The sequence below is a fragment of the Hibiscus syriacus genome, unplaced genomic scaffold, assembly GCF_006381635.1.
Source record: "Hibiscus syriacus cultivar Baekdansim isolate YM2019G1 unplaced genomic scaffold, ASM638163v2 tig00111621_pilon, whole genome shotgun sequence".
In the NCBI taxonomy this organism is placed as follows: domain Eukaryota; kingdom Viridiplantae; phylum Streptophyta; class Magnoliopsida; order Malvales; family Malvaceae; genus Hibiscus; species Hibiscus syriacus.
The window spans coordinates 366,727-387,570 of NW_024063138.1; the positions used below are offsets into that span (position 1 = coordinate 366,727).

A 20,844-nucleotide genomic window follows, 5' to 3' on the forward strand; every position below is an offset into this window, starting at 1 on the left:
TATATATATATCGGTGAAGATAAGCTATGGCGAGGGATGAGAAGGGATATTTCTGAACTATGCATAAGTTATATGTATAATTCTCTGTGAAACTTAACTATACGCATAACTTTTGGATCTTGAACTCTAATTTATCAAAGAATAAATTATACAAATAGTACCTCCATTATAAGGTACATTTTATTTAATTCACTTAAATATAAAAAAGTTACAATTTAATCCCCCAAGTTATCAAATATTATACAATGATGTGACATACAAAAATATTAGCATAATAATAAATTTAGACGTTAACTTTTACACACTACTATAAGTTGATCCTAATTTTAAAAATTTAACAATCAACGTTTAAATATTATATCAAATTAATTTTAGAACATATTGAATGACCTTATTGATTAAAGGAGATTATTCTCATTAGAGAACTCAAGTTCAAGCTAAAATGTGTGAATTATTAATAAGTTACACCCCTTTAACTACTTGATGTGTTCTATTATTTTAAATTTATACCGCCAAATAAAACATAAAAAAGTTAGAATAAACTACATGTTTAGTATCTAAATTATCACTTTTATTTCATTTTACAATCTAAACTTTCAAATTTTTTTTAAAAGCATATATAACGTTTACTATTTATTTCATTGCAGTACTCGTCGTTAACTTTTTGTTTCATTTTTATACCTCACCGTTTACTTTTTACTCCTTTTTAGTACCTAAATTTTTTGCGGCGGGATACAAAAATGAAACAAAAAATAAATGTCAAGTATGATTTTGAAAAGGAAAAAAATTAGGTACTAAAACGAAATAAAAGTGGTAATTTCAGTACTAAATGAGCACTTTACCCAACAAAATTAAGATATAATTATACTTTACCGATTGAACATATTTAGAAAATGATTTATTCAAGTATAATTAATAGAATAGTTAGTATATTTTCATACAACTGCACTGTGATGTCCAAACATCCTAAGTTGTATTCTGAACCTCAAAGGAACATGGTAGTGGTACCAAGTTAACCTTGGACGATTTGGATTCCATGAGTCGCCTATAATTTCAAAGCAGATAACAAACGATAAATGCCATGCCCCTGCCCTTCAATCTCAGGCTTTATTTAACACCATTTCAATCAAATCGCTAGATTACCAACATTATACCCAAAAAAATATACAAACTAATGGAATAATCCTCAGCAACTTGATTTTGAACCTCAAACCTATCTCCATTGTGAGAATCTTTGCATTGGTGCAGCTGCCCTTTGTAAATTACATGTGAATTAAGAGTACAAACATGGTCTCTATGAGGCTGACATACTGGAATACAGGAGAGTGAAGAAGAGCCCGACTTCTGGAACACTTGGTATGATTTGGATAAACTGGTTTTTGCTTGGTTCCTCGACCAAAGTCGGACATATCTGTGCAAGTCGTGGCAAAAGTCTAGCTAGAGGCATCCCATTTGTTAGACTGCCTCCTCCAGATCGAAAGCCCTTCTCCACCAGGGCTTTCGCCACTGCTTTTAATGATAGTTCAACAACATTACTGAATTCGGCACTGCAATGCAAAATAACAAATTTCAAACTTTGACACCACATACAGTTATCTGCACGAGATTAAGATTTGCAGCACATAGTTCACAAATAACATTTATAATTATGTTTTGCTTTTTGAAGTCTATATGAAAACTATTCAACATACTACAGGCAAGAAGGGGAAAGTTATCAGGCTCCACTATAATGACTTCCAAATAAAAGAAAAATGGGATGATATAATAGTCATCAAAATTATCAACTGCTACAAACTACATGCATTGCGGCAGGTAGTCTCATTCACAGCATTATTCCAAGATCAAAAGCCTTTCTGACTCAAATATGATGTGATAATTATGAAAATAGTATATTCTAGATAATCCAGACAACAAGACTTGACATGCTTGGGCTAGTTTCATCTCCCCTTGGTCATTAAAAACCTGTGTTTTATTGGCTAATTAACTTTTCATCTCACCAATAAGGAAACTAAAGCCTTTTTTCCCCTTTTCATAACACTCCCCCCTCCCTCATGACTCATAAAACCTTCCCAAATCCCAACCGAGAGGATTTGGAAAGCATAATAACTATACAGGACAAGTTACTATACAAAAGCATGATAAGCAATTGTTCCCATCTCCTCATCTTTTGCATTTCCTTTTTTAAGGAATCTAAACAAGGGGGAACTCTAATCTCTTCTCCCTCACTTTCTACTCCTTACTCCAAGTGGCTTTTCTTAATGAGGAAAACAATTCTTTAAATATTTTTTTATTATTTTTAAGAACGATATGTCTCGAGTGATTAGTCACTCATTCCCGATAAACCCCTAACATGAAGCCTTAGGTTTACCAAGCCCTACTTCTGAGCGGTAAATAAGATAAGGTAGTTAGAATTTGTTATTCCTGTAGATAAATCTGATTAGTTTAGATTATTCTTATCCCTAATTTAAAAGTTAAGTGTTGTATAAATATAGGACTCCTTACGGGAGTGAAACTCTCCATGCTGAAGTCTTTTAAAAAAGACTACCTTTCTAAAGTTTTATTTGGTGAGAAATACTGAGAAAACAAATATGTTTTCATCAGATTCTACATGGTATCAGATTATGTTTCAAATTCTAAACCTAGCACGATGACCAATTCATCTTTTTCTAACATCAACTCTATCATAGAACCTAATTCTAGATCTGATGATATTTCTGAGTCATTAAATTCGACAGTTACATGCCATAAACTGTTGGGACACAATTATCTTCAATGGTCTTAATCGGTGAAACTTTTTATTACTGATAGAGGAAAGACGGGTTACATCTTGAGGGAGATTCATCAACCTGCCAGCATAGCTCCAAAATATGAAAAATGGGTGCGAGAAAATGGAATGGTGATGTCATGGTTGATAAACTCAATGGTAATCGCAATCGGAAAAAAGTTTTTGAGAAAATGGAAAGGTGATGTCATGGTTGATAAATTCAATGGTACTCGCAATTGAAGAAAAGTTTTTTCTTTATGCAGCAGCACATGAAATTTGGTGTGCTATTAAAGAGACCTATTCTAGTTCGGATAATATATTTGAATTATTTGGGACTGAGAGAAAGGCATCGAATCTTAAACAAGAAGCCATGAGTGTTACTCTCTATTATAGCACCATGACTCAGTACTCGCAACAAATCGACTTGTATGATGCCAATGATTGGGAAACTCCAAATGATGCAGCCCTCTACATATAAACCTTCTACACCTTTTACTCTAAATACACCGACATTTGGGGCCCTTCTAAGGTCAAGAATATTAATGGCTTTAGTGGTTCATAACATTTATCGATATCATAGTGGAACCACTTGGACATATTTAATGAAAGAGAAGTCTGAAATTGCCCATATTTTCAAAAGATTTTACACTATGAAAGAAACCCAATTTAGGAGTCAGATTCAAATACTTTAATCTGATAATAGGGAGAGTACTTTGCTATGACTTTGGGTATTTTTTCTGAGAGAAAGGCATAGTTCAAATTAGTTCTTTTGTTGATACACCTTAACAAAATAGAGTTGCAGAGAGAGAGAATATGCATTTGTTAGAAGTCACTAGGGGTTTGTTGTTTACTTCTCATGTTCCTAAATATTTCTGGGGTGAGGCTCTTTTGAAAGCTACCTACTTGATTAATAGAATGCCTAGTAAGGTTTTGAACTTTCAAACCCCCACGGTCTGTCTTTTTAGATCAGTATTTCACTTTTAAACCTATGTCTTCCAATCTTCCAATAGTCCCAGTCGGTCTAAATTAGATCTCCGGTCTCTTAAATGTAACTTTTTATGATATTCTTCTCTAAAGAATGGCTACAAGTGCCACTCTCCTTTTACTCACAAAACCTACATTTCTATGGATGTGACCTTTCCTGAACCAGTTCCTTTTTACAAGGAGGCTGCAATCCAGGGAGAAACATCAGATGCATTTCAGCCTTCCCAATCCTTTGAGAATGATCAACCTCTTTTCTGGTCATGTCCTTATTTCTTACCTTCAGACCGTTCAAAACCTTTGCCAACACCTACACCAGACACTCATACAAGTCTCATTAGTCATTCCTATAAATACTCCTACTGCAATATCTCCCACAAGCCCTTTACCTCCTTCAACATCCTTCAACAGCTCCTCAAAATACTAAACATCCACCAAGACACTAAGTGCCTATAAACGAAGGCCAAAATCTGTCCCATAGTCCATTTTACAGTCTTAACATTTGTGGAGAGTTAATACTAGGTCCAATTGCTTCAGAAAATGTGGAAGGTAATGGAGCTCCTATATCTGATCTAAATTGTGATGAGTTACCTATTGCTAAGAGGAAAAGTGTGAGACAATGTACAAAATATCTTATCCAAAGATTTGTTGCTTATGGAAAATTGATGTCTTCTTTTAAAACTTTTAAAACTTAGATAAGGTGAAAATTCCAGCAACCATAGAAGAGGCTCTACAATATCCTAGATGGAAGAAAGCTGTTGAAGACGAAATTGGAGCTCTAGGGAGGAATCACACGTGGGTCAAGACATATTTACCATAAGGGAAGAAGCCAGTAGGCTACAAATGGGCGCTTGCTGTTAAATATAACTCGAATGGCAGCGTTGACTAGTACACAGCTAGGCTTGTGGCTAAAGGTTTCACAAAAACCTATGAGATATACTACAAGGAGAAATTTGCACCAGTAGCCAAACTTAAAACTATGAGAGTTCTACTCAGTTTGGCAGTTAATAAAGAATGGATACTTCATCAACTAGACATAAAAAATGCTTTCTTAAATGGGTGTTTAGAGTAAGAGGTTTACATGAAGATTCCTCCAAGTTTAAAGACAACTTCAAAGGTCCAAAGGTGTGCAAACTGAAAAAGGCTCTCTATGGCCTAAAGCAATCTCCAAGGGCCTGGCTTGAACAGTTCACTAAGGTAATTATGAGAGATAGTTACAAGCAATGCTAGACTGTTCACACACTTTTTATTAAAATAGCACCTAATCATAAAAGGATTATTTTACCAACGGGGTTGGTTCAAGTGGTAAACAGCTTGATATCGCTTAAGCAAGTCTCGAGTTCGGTTCCATGTGTATGCAGAAAATCCCCACTGGGAGACTTACCAACCACAGCCAAGTGTGCGACTTTGGATGGTCAGGATTAGTCAAGGCGAAGCCTAGGGTACCATGATGGCAACCAAAAAAAAGGATTATTTTAATTGTGTATGTGGATGACATTGTGATTACTGGTGACGATGTTAGTGAAATTGAAAGGTTAAAAGGACTACTAAACAGTGAGTTTGAGATAAAAGACTTGGGAAATTTGAGATATTTCCTCAGTATGGAGGTAGCAAGATCGAGTACGGAAATTGTTATTAACCAAAGGAAATATGTTCTAGATCTTCTGTTCGAGACCAAGATGTTGGGTTGCAAAGCCTGCAGAAACTCCAATGGACACAAGTTTGAATTTGAAGAAGAAATGGGACCTACAATGGACAAGGAGCAGTATAAAAGGTTGGTTGGAAAACTAATATTCATATCGTTAACTCCATATATAACTTCTCCTGTTAATGTTATTAGCCAACATATATCAGATCCTAGAGAAGAGCATCTTACTGCTGCCCATAGAACAGGGGCGGAGCTAGAAATTTCAAATTGCGGTGTTATAATTTTAAATTACGGTATATAAAAAAATCATATAAATTAATGCATAACACTAAGATTCAATAAATTAATGTAAATATAACTAAACTAACATAAGGTGTCATTTTAAAGGGTGTCAAAACTTTTTTGAAAGGGATGTCATTTTTTAATTTATATTATATATATTAAATTTATATATATATATATATAATAAAATAAAAATTGGAAATTTTTGGGGTGTCAATTGACACCCCTCAATAGGCATTGGCTCCGCCCATTTATAGAATACTAAGGTATTTAAAATTAACCCTGGGTCATGGTTTAATTTTCAGAAAGTCTGAAGATAGAATAGTAAAGGTCTTCGCAGATGCAAGCTGGGCTGGGGAGCTAACTGAAAGAAGGTCAACTAGAGGTTATTGTACATTTGTATGGGGAAACTTGGTAACCTGGCGAAGCAAGAAACAATCTGTTGTTTCTAGGAGCAGTGCTGAAGCTGAATATAGAGCTTTAACACTTGGAATATGTGAGGGAATGTGGCTGCTAAGATTACTTAAGGAGTTGGGACTGAATCAAGATGGTAAATTTTAAATTTTCAGTAATAATTAATCTGCAACCATGATTGCTAGGAATCCAGTTCATCATGATCGAACTAAACATGTAGAAATTGATAGACATTTCATCTCAGAGAAGGTTAATAGTGGAATGGCAGATCTGTCCTATGTTTCTACCACGGAACAGTTAGCTGATGTACTTGGTAAAGCACTGCCAAAAGCAAGTTTTGATGAATTTACATTAAAGCTGAGACTATACAATGTTATATTCACCAGTTTGAGGGGGAGTGTGAGTTGTGAATAAGGCAGTTAGAGTTTGTTATTTCCTGTAGATAAATATAATTAGTTTAGATTATTCTTATCCCTAGTTTAAAAGTTAAGTGCTATATAGCTATAGGACTCCCGAAAGGAGTGAAACTCTCGGAGCTGAAGTCTTTTAAAAAGATTCACTTTGTAAAGTTTTATTTGGTGTGAAATACTGACATGACAAATATGTTTTCATCAGATTCTACACTAATATTTCTGGTGGCGCCCCCTCCCCCAACAAGGCCCTGAACTCTCTCCAAAAGAACCCCTAAATTGCTGTATATCCCCCTTCTTTTTCCCATAAAAAAATTTTAAAAAATAAAAATAGGAAAAAAAATAACGGCAGTTATCTAAGACTTGAGCAACATCAATTTTTATTCTGTTTTTAACTTTTTTTTTATTTATGTTCTTTCTTTCCCCAAGCAATGCTTTACAATATAACTATTAAATAAGAATGGTTGGTGTTAAAGCCTTTTTTGAGACGGAATGGAGTTATGCAATTGACCACACCACCCCTTGTTCACTTCTAAGACTCGTAAATTGCTAAACAAAAAGCACAATAAAACAATATTTCCTGGGCCAATGTACTAATGATACCTTGAAATTACTTCTCGTGTCTCAACCATAAGTTGATCAAATTGTGTTAATTCAGGAGGATTTGTTTTATCACTGCTGGATGTTTTGGCAAGCTTGTGCAATCTTGGGTCCTCGGGCATCAAGCAGTCCACCCAGTGATGAGGACTTCCCGTGCTAAGGAACATGTCAAGTATCTGCATGATAGTTTGATGAAGAATTGCGGTATTGAAGAAGTCTCTCAACTGCTTTCTGCAAAAAAGTAACAAAATTCCAAACCATTTGAGGGGACTTTAATGTTCACCCAATGTCCTTGACAATCAAAGATAACATTAGTGAAGCATTCGATTTTATCGATTTCAGGGGAAAACAAGAAGTTTCATAGTGGTACTATCTTCTGAATCCTAAGTGAAAGCATATAGGGCTTGTATGTAAGCAGGGAATGCCATATCTAATTACGCTTAGTTAAAAGGGTAATAAAGTAAACTCAAAGAAGGCCACATAGTATGGCAAGTGTTGTACAATACCGGAAATCCGCTTTCAAGGACATTTGGTTTGGTCATTTACTTTTGGGAATAGAAGCATCAGGCATGTCACACTAGCCATCATCATTATTTTTTCAGTCCTTCAAAGAGCTTTATACCTCAGAAGTTTTACTGTTACATGCCCTACATTTAAATACTTGTTCTATTTATTTTAAATAATAATTATATAAATAATAAATAGTTTTATTTTGTACAAATATTTAAAATTTGTCCAAAAAATGAACAAATATTACCATTTAAAGTTACAATATAAAGTTGATTACTTTCAAATAATAGTTATATATATAATTGAATATTATAAAAATGAAATTAAAAAAAATGAATTCTAACTTAAAAAAGTTAGTTCTGTATTTATAATATATCACAATTTCCTTATTTATAATATATCACAACTACATAAAGTGCAATATATTTTACATTAATAGAAAATTAAAAACATTGAAGAAACATTTCCAGATACACGTTAACTCAATTTTATTTATAAAATAAATTTATTTAATTATACTTGATTTCTTTTTTATGAATAGGATAAATCTTGTTAGTATTTAAATGATAAAATCTTAAAATGGCAATTTACAACAATAATAAACAATGATTTAAATGAAAAAAAAAACCTTAAAATAACAATTTACAAAATCTTACTGATACTTTAACGATGAAATTTTAAAAGGCAATGTAGAAATATAATGAACAATCATATCCATTTTTGTCAATTCAACAGATTTTCTACATTCGTACTTTTATATAGTATAGATTATGCAGTACAGTGTATTCCTTATTAATTAGGAAAAGGAATGTCAATGGATTACTCCATAAACTGGAAGATCAAATTGACAGATCATATCTTATCTAACAATGGATGATTGGAAATGCTAACCGCAATCAAGCCCTAAGACAAAAACCAATTTGGGTTGGCTATATAAATAATTTTCCTATGCTTCACTCATTTATGGCTATGTTCTTTAGTAAAATATTTACATGACTAATCCTGCTCTAGCTTATTACTTATGATAATGATGATTCAAAGAATAATAAACCAAAAAGAAAAGTTAAGGAATTGAACTATTGAAGAACCACTTACGCTTTCAAAACTTCTGTTGCTGCTGTCTGTATACCGGAAATTAATTTTGGCAAGCCATGATTAGCAAGAAAGTCGGCACTTGCCAGAAATTTTTGCTGGTCATCTCTGTCAATGAGGTCAGCCTCCTCCTGCACGAAAAGGCACAAAGACCATATTCAGAGAATAAGAAAAACAAAGGCGCCTGAAAGATCATAACTAAGATTTATGGGACCAAAGATACCAGGTGTAATGACGGTAATCGACAATGAAATTATTCAGTGATATTACCTATCGATAAGATGATGGTTTAAACAATACAAAAGTAAAGAACACTCAGAATCACATATCAAAAGGGGGGGAAAAGAAGTGATGAAGCTAAGAGGTTCAAATTGATTGCAAGCATGAATGGTTTAATCTACAACAATCTCCGTTAACTCATACAAGTACTATTTATTTATATGGATGGCATTGTGCCTAGAAGACTTGACAGCTAGTATGAATTGAAGTCTCATTACTATCTTGATCTTTTAACAAACACTTCCAATATGCTTAGATCCAGGATTAAACAAAAATTTATTTCACAGTTTATCAGCCAAATAACCATTCAAACTAGATTTAGTAAAGAATGACTAAAAGTACTGGATTCTTACTAAAAACTTCCTGTATGAGGTTATTGACTAACTAGAAATATATAAATGCAGCATCCTCATCCTTTTTGATTTCATTTTCTTAGTTGATAGTTGTATCATTCAATCTTGATGGTCCAGTTTGGTGTTTTCAGGCATATGAAGCAAATATACAAGGTGAATAACAATAATAGCTTAGGTCAAGTAATATAGCCTTCAACAACAAAACTTCTCCGATATCAAACTTTATAGGAGGAATACGAAGGTCCAAATAAGCCTCCAGGTAGTAACATATATGAAATCAAAACTATTATCATAGGTTTTGTGCAAGCAGCTGATTTTCTAAATGTCGACCAAAAAACCTCTTTTATTATACCAAAATTTAAGATTTAACACCTAGAAGGAAGGGCATGGAAAGCCATCAGAATCTTTCGATATGTGATGGTCATGATTTAGGTTTAAGAAGAACCTGAATTTACTTCTGCCCTTCCAAAGCCCTTGAACCCCCCCACCCACCCCCACCCCCCAAATCCCTGTATCTTTAACCACCACGTCAAGAGATTTAGTCAAAACTAACACAAGCAAGATGTTAATACATGACTGCATATACCACAACTGTTTGGCTTCAACTAACATTTTCAGCCAACAAGCTATCAGCCAAGGGACAAAATGACTTGAAAAGCTACAAAGTCCAATCTCCAAAGTTGGCATCACTATTTAGGGTTCAAACCCTATGACACCCCTCCCTCAAATTTGAATGTAAACATTTTACAAAACAGAAGCCCAAGTCATGTATCATATCACCTTAGTAAACCACCTTATTGAAAAATTGACAAAAAAGAATCATCAAAAGAAATCATCTGTTTCTCAAACAATAGAGGCAAATAATTCGAAGTCAGGTGGATATGCCAACTATCATTAAAAGTGAGAACGACTTAATTGAACTCTCAGTAATTTCACCATATGAAGAGGTAAAATCTGTCAGTTGATATGGTTTCAAAAATCATCTGCAGTTAACAATTGATGAATTGAACATATTCTCAAGCATTATGGATAAATATGTAGAGCTCTTACAAGTAAATGAGAGCTTCCAAGACCATGTACAGTATCAATATATAAATGCCTTCCTAGAATGTTGACTTGTACTCTAATATATAAGCTAAGAATTGTTACTGCCCATATAGACACCACCATTCTTGTAAAACCTGGAAAAAAAACCAAATCAGATATTAATTTGAAAGATTTGATATGGCTTAAGACCTTGCAATTTATAAAATCCAGAGCAGCAAAACACTAAGGAAACAGCCTCATACTTAAAATTTTGAGTCTCTCCCATAATACAAGCTTCTCTGAAGAAGACAAACTGCTGGGTTGATCCTTCCCTTTCATCAGTCTATTTGTAAGATGTGAAAGGTTCAAATCGTCATCTATCCGACAACTTAAATAGTGTATTGCATGAGGTAATGTTGTTGTATCAGCAATTCGTTGAATGTTCTCAAAATGGGCTTGCATCCTGTCCACGTTGCGAAAACCAGAAAATATAAGAACCAAAATGGTGATTTGTTCCACTAGGATCAAAACAGTTTTGATCAGTCTTACTGGGCTTTGATGAATTCATCGTTTTCCCTCTCTCTTGCAAGTTCCCTTTCCAAATCAGTAAGCCTACGTTTGTGAGCATAATATAGCTTATACAACAAATACCCACTTCCTACAACACCTGCTGTAACCAAAACCTTCCTCCTATGCCTTCTCCACAGATCCCTATATGCACAAAAATGTACTAATTTACTACAAAGCAATTCAACCTCATAAGGAAATGTTAAAAATATCTCGTAAACCCAATATTAAAATAGAAGCAAAGCAACGTATGAAGAAGCAATTAAATGAAAACAACAGAAAATTAGCAATCAACTCATACTAAGCATAATATCAGCGGATGCAACTGACCCAAAAGCAAAAAAAAACATCAAATTGAATAACAAAACAAGCTACGTATCAGAAAATCCATAGATAAAATTCTAATGAAACAAACAATTAAAGGGGGCCATTAAAACCGACCTTAAATAGAGCATATTTGCTGCTATCATCTATCGAAGCGACAATCCATTTGGAATAAGTAAATATGCAAGGGGAAGAACCCAAAAAGGAAAACAAACCCTACAATGGATATAAGATAAACAAGGGCAATCTTCAAAGACTAAAGACGAAATATAAAAAATATTCTCGATGACGGGTAACGGAAAACGGCATGAATAGGTATACCCACCCCTTAAAACACAAGAAAAATTAAAATTATGGTTAATTCCAATACGATGATGGTTTATTAGAGAAGAGAGAAGGAATCTTGTCTATGATGCTCGGCCAAAACGTTTATCATTTTGATTTGTGATGAAATAAAGGAATTTGGGGTTCCCAACTAATTAGAGGTGTAGCGGAATACTTTCCAGAAATTCTCTTCATTTTAATAAAAACAAAATAAGTAATGAAAGAAATAAAAAAAATGGTTAAGGCCTCTTGCATCTTGATTTTTTATATTTTTAAAATTTAGAATTAAATTAATATAATATATAATTATTAAAAATTAAATTTACTATTATGTTAATTTTAAAATTATTATGCAATGAGTTAATTGCATCATATGTCTCCAAACTATAACCCTCATTTTAAATTGGTCCTTAAATTTTTAAATATTCCAATTTCATCCCTAGACTATGACTCTCATTATAAATTAGTCCTTAAACTTTTGAACATTCTAATTTCATCCTTAAAGTATGACCCTCTTTCTAAATTAGTTCTCATACTTTTGAATATTTCAATTTCATCCCCAAATTCATGTAAATAGGTAATTAGTTTCAACCATGATTTAACCTATATTTTTCTTTTTTTTCAAACATATAATAATATAACTTGGTCAAACGATTTTATTAACAAAGGATGTGGTTAGTATATACATATAGTTTGGGATGAAATTGGAATATTTAAAAAGTTTGGGGCCAATTTAGAATGAATATCATAGTTTGGAGATGAAATTGAAATGTTTAAAAGTTTAAGGAATAATTTATAATGATAGTCATAGTTTTAGGATGAAATTGGAATATTTAAAAGTTTAGAGACTAATTTAAAATGAAGATTATACTTTGAGGACATATGATATAATTAACTCTTACGTAATTTGTGTTAGTCATTTAATGGTTTGTAAAAAAATTAAAATTATTAATATTTATAATTAAATGACTAAAAATAAATTTATTGAAAATTGGATAGTTACCAATGTAATTTAGCTAAAAATGTGTTTAGTTTATTTTAGGGTATAAATCTAAATATATTAAATAGACAATAATAATTTATTAAGAAATATTTTTTAATTAGTTTGTAGTTATTATAAGCTAGTATTTGTTCATAAAATCTCTTAACTTATTAACAACGCACTCATCATGCAGACGTAGTTATTCGAACTCGAGATTTTTAGAAAAAATAACACTATTTTTTTTATCAATAAGACCTATTAAAAGATATTTAAAAGTAGATATAATTTTAATTTAAATTAATAGATACATCTAATCAAGTGTAATATATGTTACTATATAAATATTAAAATTTATTTTATTTATCATGTTGTCTTCGTTTAATGCTATTTTTATTTCTATCATATTAAAAAGAGAAAATAACCTCAGTGACCAAAAATCCCATATAATATACGATTTTAACCAACTTTTTCCGGATTTGCCAAAATGACCAACAAAATCGCAATGCGATCGCTAATTCGCAACGTGATCTCCATTATCGCAAATTTGCGTTGCATTTTCGCAATGCGATAGTTGAAAATCGCGTTGCGATGGTCTACAGTGTCGTTGCGATTTTCCCAATTCGCAATGCGAATAAGTAAATCGCAACGCGAATTGGGAAAATCGCAATGCGAATAAGTAAATCGCAACGCGAATTGGGAAAATCGCAATGCGATACTGACTATCGCAATGCGATAATACAAAATCGCAACGAGATACTTACTTTTGCAACGCGATAATACATAATCGCAATGCGATTTTCAAAGTGCCATTAGTATCCTGGCCAAGTATTTTATTTTTAAATTCCAAACACGAATATTAATATATTGGAACACTGAACCGTCCACAGTATATCCCGTAATCGCAACTCATAACCTAAAACCTAAAATCACAACTCAGTCCCATCTCCATCTCTCACTCTCTCACCCATCTCCGACGAAATCCGTCCCCATCACCGGCGAAATCCGTCTATCTCCATCTCTCAGAGCCACCCTCACAATCAGAAATGGAAAATCAACCAAATCAACCAACGAGGGTTAGTTTTTTTAATTATTTTCTTTTTGAAATTTTTGCATTATTATTAGGTTTTTCATATTGAAATTGATGATAAGTTTACTGGTAATTTCAATAATAGATTAACCATTTCACTTAGATTGCTTATTAAATCAACCGAGAATTGCAACGCGAAATGCAAATCGCAACGCGATTTTAGTTTCGCGTTGCGATAGTCATTTTCGTGTTGCGATTTTCATTTTCAGAAACTATTCTTCTTCTGCAAATTGAAACTTGAATGAATTGCATTACTTCAACCAAAAAACAAAGACAAATACGAAATTCACAGTGTTGCAAATTTAAGTTTGAAGAATAAACTACTACTCTTTATGTTTATTATTGTTTTTGGTATATCTTCACAGTGTAGTTTTTGGTATATCTAATTTAGTATGTTTATTGTTTTTGTAGAACTTTTATTCTGCTCAATTGACCTTGAGAAATAAAGTCAGCCTGGCCAAAACAATTGCGTCGAAGCTTTCACCTGCACAAAGAAAAATGTTTGAGGATACATGCTTCGGGCCATGGCTGAAAGTACAACATCCCGGTGGAGATGTGATGTTGACACACCTGTTTCTTCAAACCATGACTAGCGATCTACCAGAGACTATACAACATCGTGATGAAGAGTTATGGTTTGATTTTCCACCGGCGTATACGTGTTTTGGGCGGGAGGAGTTTTGCTTAATCACCGGTCTACGCTTCGGACACGATGATGTAGGTCGGTACACTAGACACATTACCCGCCCATCATGGCTATCCCGGGTTTTTCCTGAGCTGGAGAGGCCGAGTCTACACGTAGAAGACCTGACAAGATTGTTGAATAATAAAGATGGTTTTACTCAGATGGATGACGTCGACGTTGTCCGAGTATGCCTTCTAATTCTTTTGCATGCCGGCTTTTTAGGCAAAGAGGCCAGACAACCTATTACAAATGATCTAATCAAATTGGTAGAAGACCTAAATGCGTGGAACCTGTTTCTGTGGGGCTCGTATTTATGGAAAGCTACATGGAATAAGTTATCGTCTGCCTTGGATGATCGAAAAAGTTTACATGGCGATGGTTCCAAATACACTTTGACAGGCTTTATTTGGGCCTTTAAGGTAAGAATTTTTATATGATGTTTCCAAAATTATAAGTAATTATTTAACAATTACTAATGTTTGTTATTATATTGTTTGTAGATTTGGATATTTGAGGCCTTTCCCGCCATAAAGACATATGCAATAAAAACTTCAAATGATATTCCTAGGGCTATTTCCTGGAAGAGGAAACGAACCTTGCAATGGGAAGATTTACTACGGTATACGACAATAAATAATGTAAGTTAACATAAATACTACCATATGTTTATAAAAAAGTTATTACTAGTACACGTTTAACTTTGTTTGAGCTTTTATATTGTTAGGAGGCCAACACTCCTCTACAGAGGCTGACACCCACGGAAGCTGAGCTTGCCACTGATTGGTGGCAAGCTAGTAAGCGTTTTTTTGATGGAACGGTTGATGAGCAGCCTCCACTTCGGGAGCCATCACCTCGCCCAGAGCTATCACCTCACCCAGAGCCATCATCTGATCGACCCGGCTATACACCTCCACAACGACAGCCATCACCTATTATGTCACATCATCGAGCCTCTTCTCCACCATCACCGCAAGATAGGCGACCGGCAAAGATGCCACGACGTTTATCTCCCTGTTCTCCACCTCCACCTCAACGGGATGAGTTAGGGGAGTTACGTGATGAGGTCAATGCCTTGCATGAGGAGGTCGGTACTTTACGCAAAGACGATGGTGCATGGCGTGTTGAGGTGTCTACATTACGCGGTGAGGTAACCGCTCTACGTGAGATGGTAGCATCGTTGCAGAATGAGGTTCATACTCTACACAACGAGGTAAGTTTAAGATTTTTCATACTCGTAATTCATTCGGTTGCTGCTAATACTGCTAAACTGTTTTTGTTAGTATTTGTTTTTGGTTTTGTTTTTATCTTTTGGTTGAAGTAATGCAATCCATTCAAGTTTCAATTTGCAGAAGAAGAATAGTTTACTTTCGCAACACGAAAATGACTATCGCAACGCGGAAATGGCTATCGCAATGCGAAATGAAAATCGCAACGACAAAATCGCAATGCGAAATGAAATCGCAACGACAAAATCGCAACGCGAAATGAAAATCGCAATGCAATTTGTGTTTCGCGTTGCGATTTTGTCGTTGCGATTTCATTTCGCGTTGCGATTTTGTCGTTGCGATTTTCATTTCGTATTGCGATAGCCATTTCCGCGTTGCGATAGTCATTTCGCGTTGCGATTTTAAGTTTCGTGTTGCGAAAGTAAACTATTCTTCTTCTGGAATGTTTATATATGTTGTCCTTTTAAATGTTTATATAAGTGCTTACTTCTGGAATGTTATCTGAGCATTTTGTGAACTATGATAGAATAATGATTTGGGTGAATACAATGCTAGTTTGAAACATATTTGTCTTTGTTTAATATCATGTCTGTTTATTTACTGATTTATGTATTATTTTTTTTTAGCGGCCCGATAAGGTGGATGCTTTACGTCGGGTTTTCCTTGCACGATGGAGTTCACGCATCAGACGGCGTGGACGTGCTATTACGTCTCCGTTCACCCCAATGGTGCGAAGACTCTGCAAGAAGAAGCCCGACTCACCGGTCATCCCTCAAGAGTCCCCTCCAATCGTTCAATAGGCCCCTATTCTCCCTCAAGATTCCCTCCCCCACCGTTCAAGAGGCCACTGTCATCGTTGAAGAGGTCCCTCCCACCATTCCAGAGCCCGATTCACATGGGGTAATATATCGAAGTATTGAGAAACCCCCACCGGTTCCGGACATGATGGATGAGAGTTGGCTCTCGTATGAGTTACCGGCTAGTACCCTTCCGGTATCTGAAGTGGAGAGGAGACAACTACCGGAAACAATTGTGGATAATACCCTTTGGGCTAAGACCGCAGTTGATTTTTATCTACATGAGCGGAGCCAAGGGTGTTACACTGACATCAGCAAACTCAACGATGAAATGTTTTTGTTGCTTGATCGATCTTGGTGGGGTGTGCTATTAGGGGTTGAAGACAGTGGCTATTTGGATGGGGAGGTAAGTCTTATATTTGTCTTATATATGATTTTGATTAATTTGTTTAAAAATTAATGTAATTCACTAATATATGTATTTTTTTGCAAAACAGCATATCGATGCGTGGGTGTCACGTCTACTAATAATAAGGAAGCTTAGGAAAAATAAAAAAAATCGCTATATACAATAATGCCAACGGCTTTTCACGCAGTTCACTTGAAGAATCAACGAGATGAATCATTTTTGTTGGGCAATGGACAAGTTAAACTTTATCCTGCATGGTGGGAGATTGATAAGGTTAGTGTTTATTTTTTAAATTTTTTAAAGGTGTTCATAAATAAGTGCGCAAATAAATGAATTATTACTTATGATCGCAGGTGTTTATCCCTGTTTTGGAACGTCGTCACTGGCTTCTCGTCCAACTTCAGCTCCCATCCCTGAAGATAATAGTGTATGACAACATGATCAATTACATATCACTGTCTGATTTGAGAGATATTTTCAAGGGATGGAGCTCTCATTTGGCTAAATTCTTGGATGAGATTAAGTATTGGAGTCATTCTGGACACAAGAAGCCAAAGAAGTTCAATGTCACAATTGTCAGAGACGAGACCGCGCCACAGCAATCGCCGGGAGCCAGAGGGGATTGTGGTCCTCTCGTATGTCTTTGCTTGGCGCGTTTGACGACGGGAAGCACATAGTTTTTACCTCCCACCGATAGAGATAGAGCTGCAGTAGGCTTGTGGTTTCGGCATTATTTGGCTAGAGCAATATATTCGAGACGTTGCCTACCTGCATCCGCGTTATGAAAGTGTCCATTGTTAATTGGTAAGTCAAATGCAAGTTTTGTTAACATATATACTCCTTTTGGTTTGAAAATGTTTGGTTAAGTACCTAGAATTCAATAATTTGCTGTTTGTAGGTTTTAGATGTGTAGGAAGTCTTGTTTGAGCAAATGTTTGGTTTCTGCAGGTTAATCCTTAAGTGAGCTGCGTGAAATAGATGTACGGGGTCACAAAGTTGTTGATTCATTGATTCAATAATTGATGAAGAAATAAGAATTATTATTATTTTTTGATTGTTTAATTGATTTGTAAAAGATGATTTGTAAATGTTGATTTGTTTAATTGATGTGTACATAATTTGTGTTGAAATGTAATAGTTGATTTGTTGATTTTCAATCTGCTTTATGTTGAAGGCAAAACAGACTATCGCAACGCGAAATGGCTATCGCAACGAGAAAATCGCAATGCGAAATGAAAATCGCAATGCGAAATGAAAATCGCAACGAGAAAATCGCAATGCGATTTTCATTTCGCATTGCGATTTTCTCGTTGCGATAGCCATTTTCGCGTTGCGATAGCCATTTTCACGTTGCGATAGTCAAATGAATGTCTAATAAGTGATAACAACTGAACAGATCATAGCAATGTTCAAACTCAAGTTACTAATACATGCCTAACTGAAAATGTTAAAAGTGCACACATAAAATACACATAATGCAAGTTTTGTTAACATATATACTCCTTTTGGTTTGAAAATGTTTGGTTAAGTACCTAGAATTCAATAATTGTTAAAAGTTTATGCATGTTAATCCTCGTTGCCTTTTTCATTTCGCATTGCGATTCTATCGTTGCGATTTGCATTTCGCATTGCGATGGTCAAATGATTGCCTTTCGCAACGCGATTCTGACTTTCGCAACGAGATAATACAGAATCGCAATGCGAGTTTCAAAGTTCGCAACAGGTTTTAGTTTCGCAAGCCAATTTTTTTGTGTATATATATACGCAGCAGCAACAACTCATAACCTAAATCCCTAAATCGTAACTCATTCCATCTCCATCTATCACTCTCTCCGGCGACATCCGTTCCTATATCCAACGACATCCTTCCCCATCCGGCAACAGGTCTTAGTTTCGCATCTCGTTTGTTTAGTTACAACCATGAAATCATCTAATGTTGATCATGTTTGGATAAATTTGTGTTTTGGAGGGTCATGGGAGAATGTTCATGGTGTTTTACAATATATGCCTTTACCCATGAATCTTCAACTAAAACTGTCATTAAAGAAGTTAACTTATGAAACCCTAATGTTACGTGTTTCAAAGAAATTGAATTTAGAGCCCCTAAGTGGATTTAGGCTATCTTATCAGAGAAATGGTAAAGTTTATTTGTTAACCGACAATGAAGATGTTGAACGATTCATTGCTTACATTAATGTTTCAAGTGATGATGTTACATTGTATGTTATTGAACCTAGAAGTAGTATTGTTGGGTCAGTAGCGGGTAGTAATCAACTAAGTGGGTCTCAAAACCCACAGCCTTTCTCTAATCCAAATCCAAATCAACTTTCAGCACCAAATTCTGGTTTTCGTATTGACCAATTAGACGATGATGAGCCAAGAGAAAAAATTGTGAGTACTAGTCAGTATTCGAAATTTGATCTTGGTCAATACCCGGACTTTGATATTGGTCAATACACGGATTTTGATGATGTTTCAGAAGAAGAAACAGACCCTGCGTATAATGATTTTGATATTGGTCAATACCCGAATTTTGATGATGAAACACCCGTTGCCGAGGAAGATGTTGTTGATGATAATGAGGAGGAAGTTACGACTGTGAATGAACATGTTGAACATCCATTCTGTAATTCATATAATCCTGAAGAAGAAAAAGAAGAAGAAAAAGTCCCCGAAGAAAAGAAAATGCCACGGAAGTATAACTGGAATATGCCAGAATTACTTCAGCTACCGGAAGAAGAGTTGGCAAAGAAAGCAGTTGATTGTTTCACAAAAGTTATTCGTATCAAGAAAGATGATTGTTTTGATACAAAGGAAGACTTGAAGATAGCTTTGTATACGAAATGTGTGGAATATGGCTATCAACTAAAAGTTAACAAATCAAGCAAAGATCGTTTCGAAACAAGGTGTACGATTGACAAAAACTGTACGTGGCGTATGATTGCAAAGAGGATAAAAGATTGCGCAATGTTTCAAGTTAGGACTTTTATTGATAAACATACATGTTCAAGAACCCAAGTTTTTCCTCACCATAGACAGGCAAACAAAAAGGTGTTGGGTGGTTTTCTGGCTGAGTTAATGTTTTTGAATGGCAGGGTATATCGAGGACATGAAATTATGACTGACATGAATGCTCGGTTCAAGATTAGTATATCATATTCTCAAGCTTGGAGAGCCAAATGTTATGCCTTGGAATTGTTGAGGGGGTCGCCAGAAGCATCGTTTGCCCAACTGCCGGCTTATTGTCACAATTTAAAGCTGAAAAATCCTGGGTCGGTAACTCATATCAAAACAGATAGAGATGGACGCTTTGAGTTGCTGTTTATCGCCATTGGTGCTGCGGTTAGTAAATCAATATAATTCTGTTGACTCATTTCTATTAGTTATATGCATTTCACATTTAAATGATTATATTTCTTGTGTATATTATTTTGTAGATTCATTCGTTTATTACTTGCATGCGCCCAATTATTATAGTTGACGGAGCACATTTGAAAGGTCGATACCTTGGAGTAAACTTATTAGCAGTAGCCATGGATGCTAACAATGAGATATTGCCAATAGCTTACGGGGTTGGCAAATCTGAAACCTCTGATTCATGGACATGGTTTATGGGGCATCTTAGGGATTGCATAGGTCCTATTAGCAATCTGACAATCATATCCGATAGGGAAAACTCAATTGACAACGCTGTTAGAAGGTGTTTCCCAGATGCTTTTAATGGACTTTGTGGTGTTCATTTGTATAGAAATCTAAAATCAAGGTCTGCTGGTATAAAAAAGCACAAATAGACATACTGGAAGGCTGTATAGGCTTATCGGGAAGTGGATTTCAATAAGCATATAAACTGTTTAAGACGTGTTTTGCCTCAATGTGCTCAAACACTAGAAGATGTCGGGTTTGAAAGATGGTCAAGAGTACATCAACTTGGAGCAAGATATGGTTTCATGACGTCTAATAGTGCAGAATCAATTAACGCTCTAAGTCGTCATTCCCGGAAATTACCCATTACTATGTTAATGGAGTTTTTTCGAGCCTCTATTCAACAGTGGTACTACAAGAAAATAAACCATGCAGGTATTAT

General features: G+C 34.9%; 1 protein-coding gene across 1 annotated transcript; it reads right to left on the bottom strand.

Moving 5' to 3' along the window:
• Positions 1 to 749: 749 nt before the first annotated feature.
• On the bottom strand, positions 750 to 11,685 carry LOC120165910 (peroxisome biogenesis protein 3-2-like). Its single transcript, XM_039175343.1, has 8 exons — positions 11,368 to 11,685; positions 10,909 to 11,070; positions 10,623 to 10,822; positions 10,384 to 10,514; positions 8,705 to 8,832; positions 7,103 to 7,330; positions 1,275 to 1,547; positions 750 to 771 (listed from the first exon to the last, which is right to left on the bottom strand). Exons 1-7 carry the CDS (start codon positions 11,394 to 11,396, stop codon positions 1,295 to 1,297), a joined length of 1,131 nt encoding a protein of 376 aa, XP_039031274.1. The 5' UTR covers positions 11,397 to 11,685; the 3' UTR covers positions 750 to 771; positions 1,275 to 1,294.
• Positions 11,686 to 20,844: the final 9,159 nt, after the last annotated feature.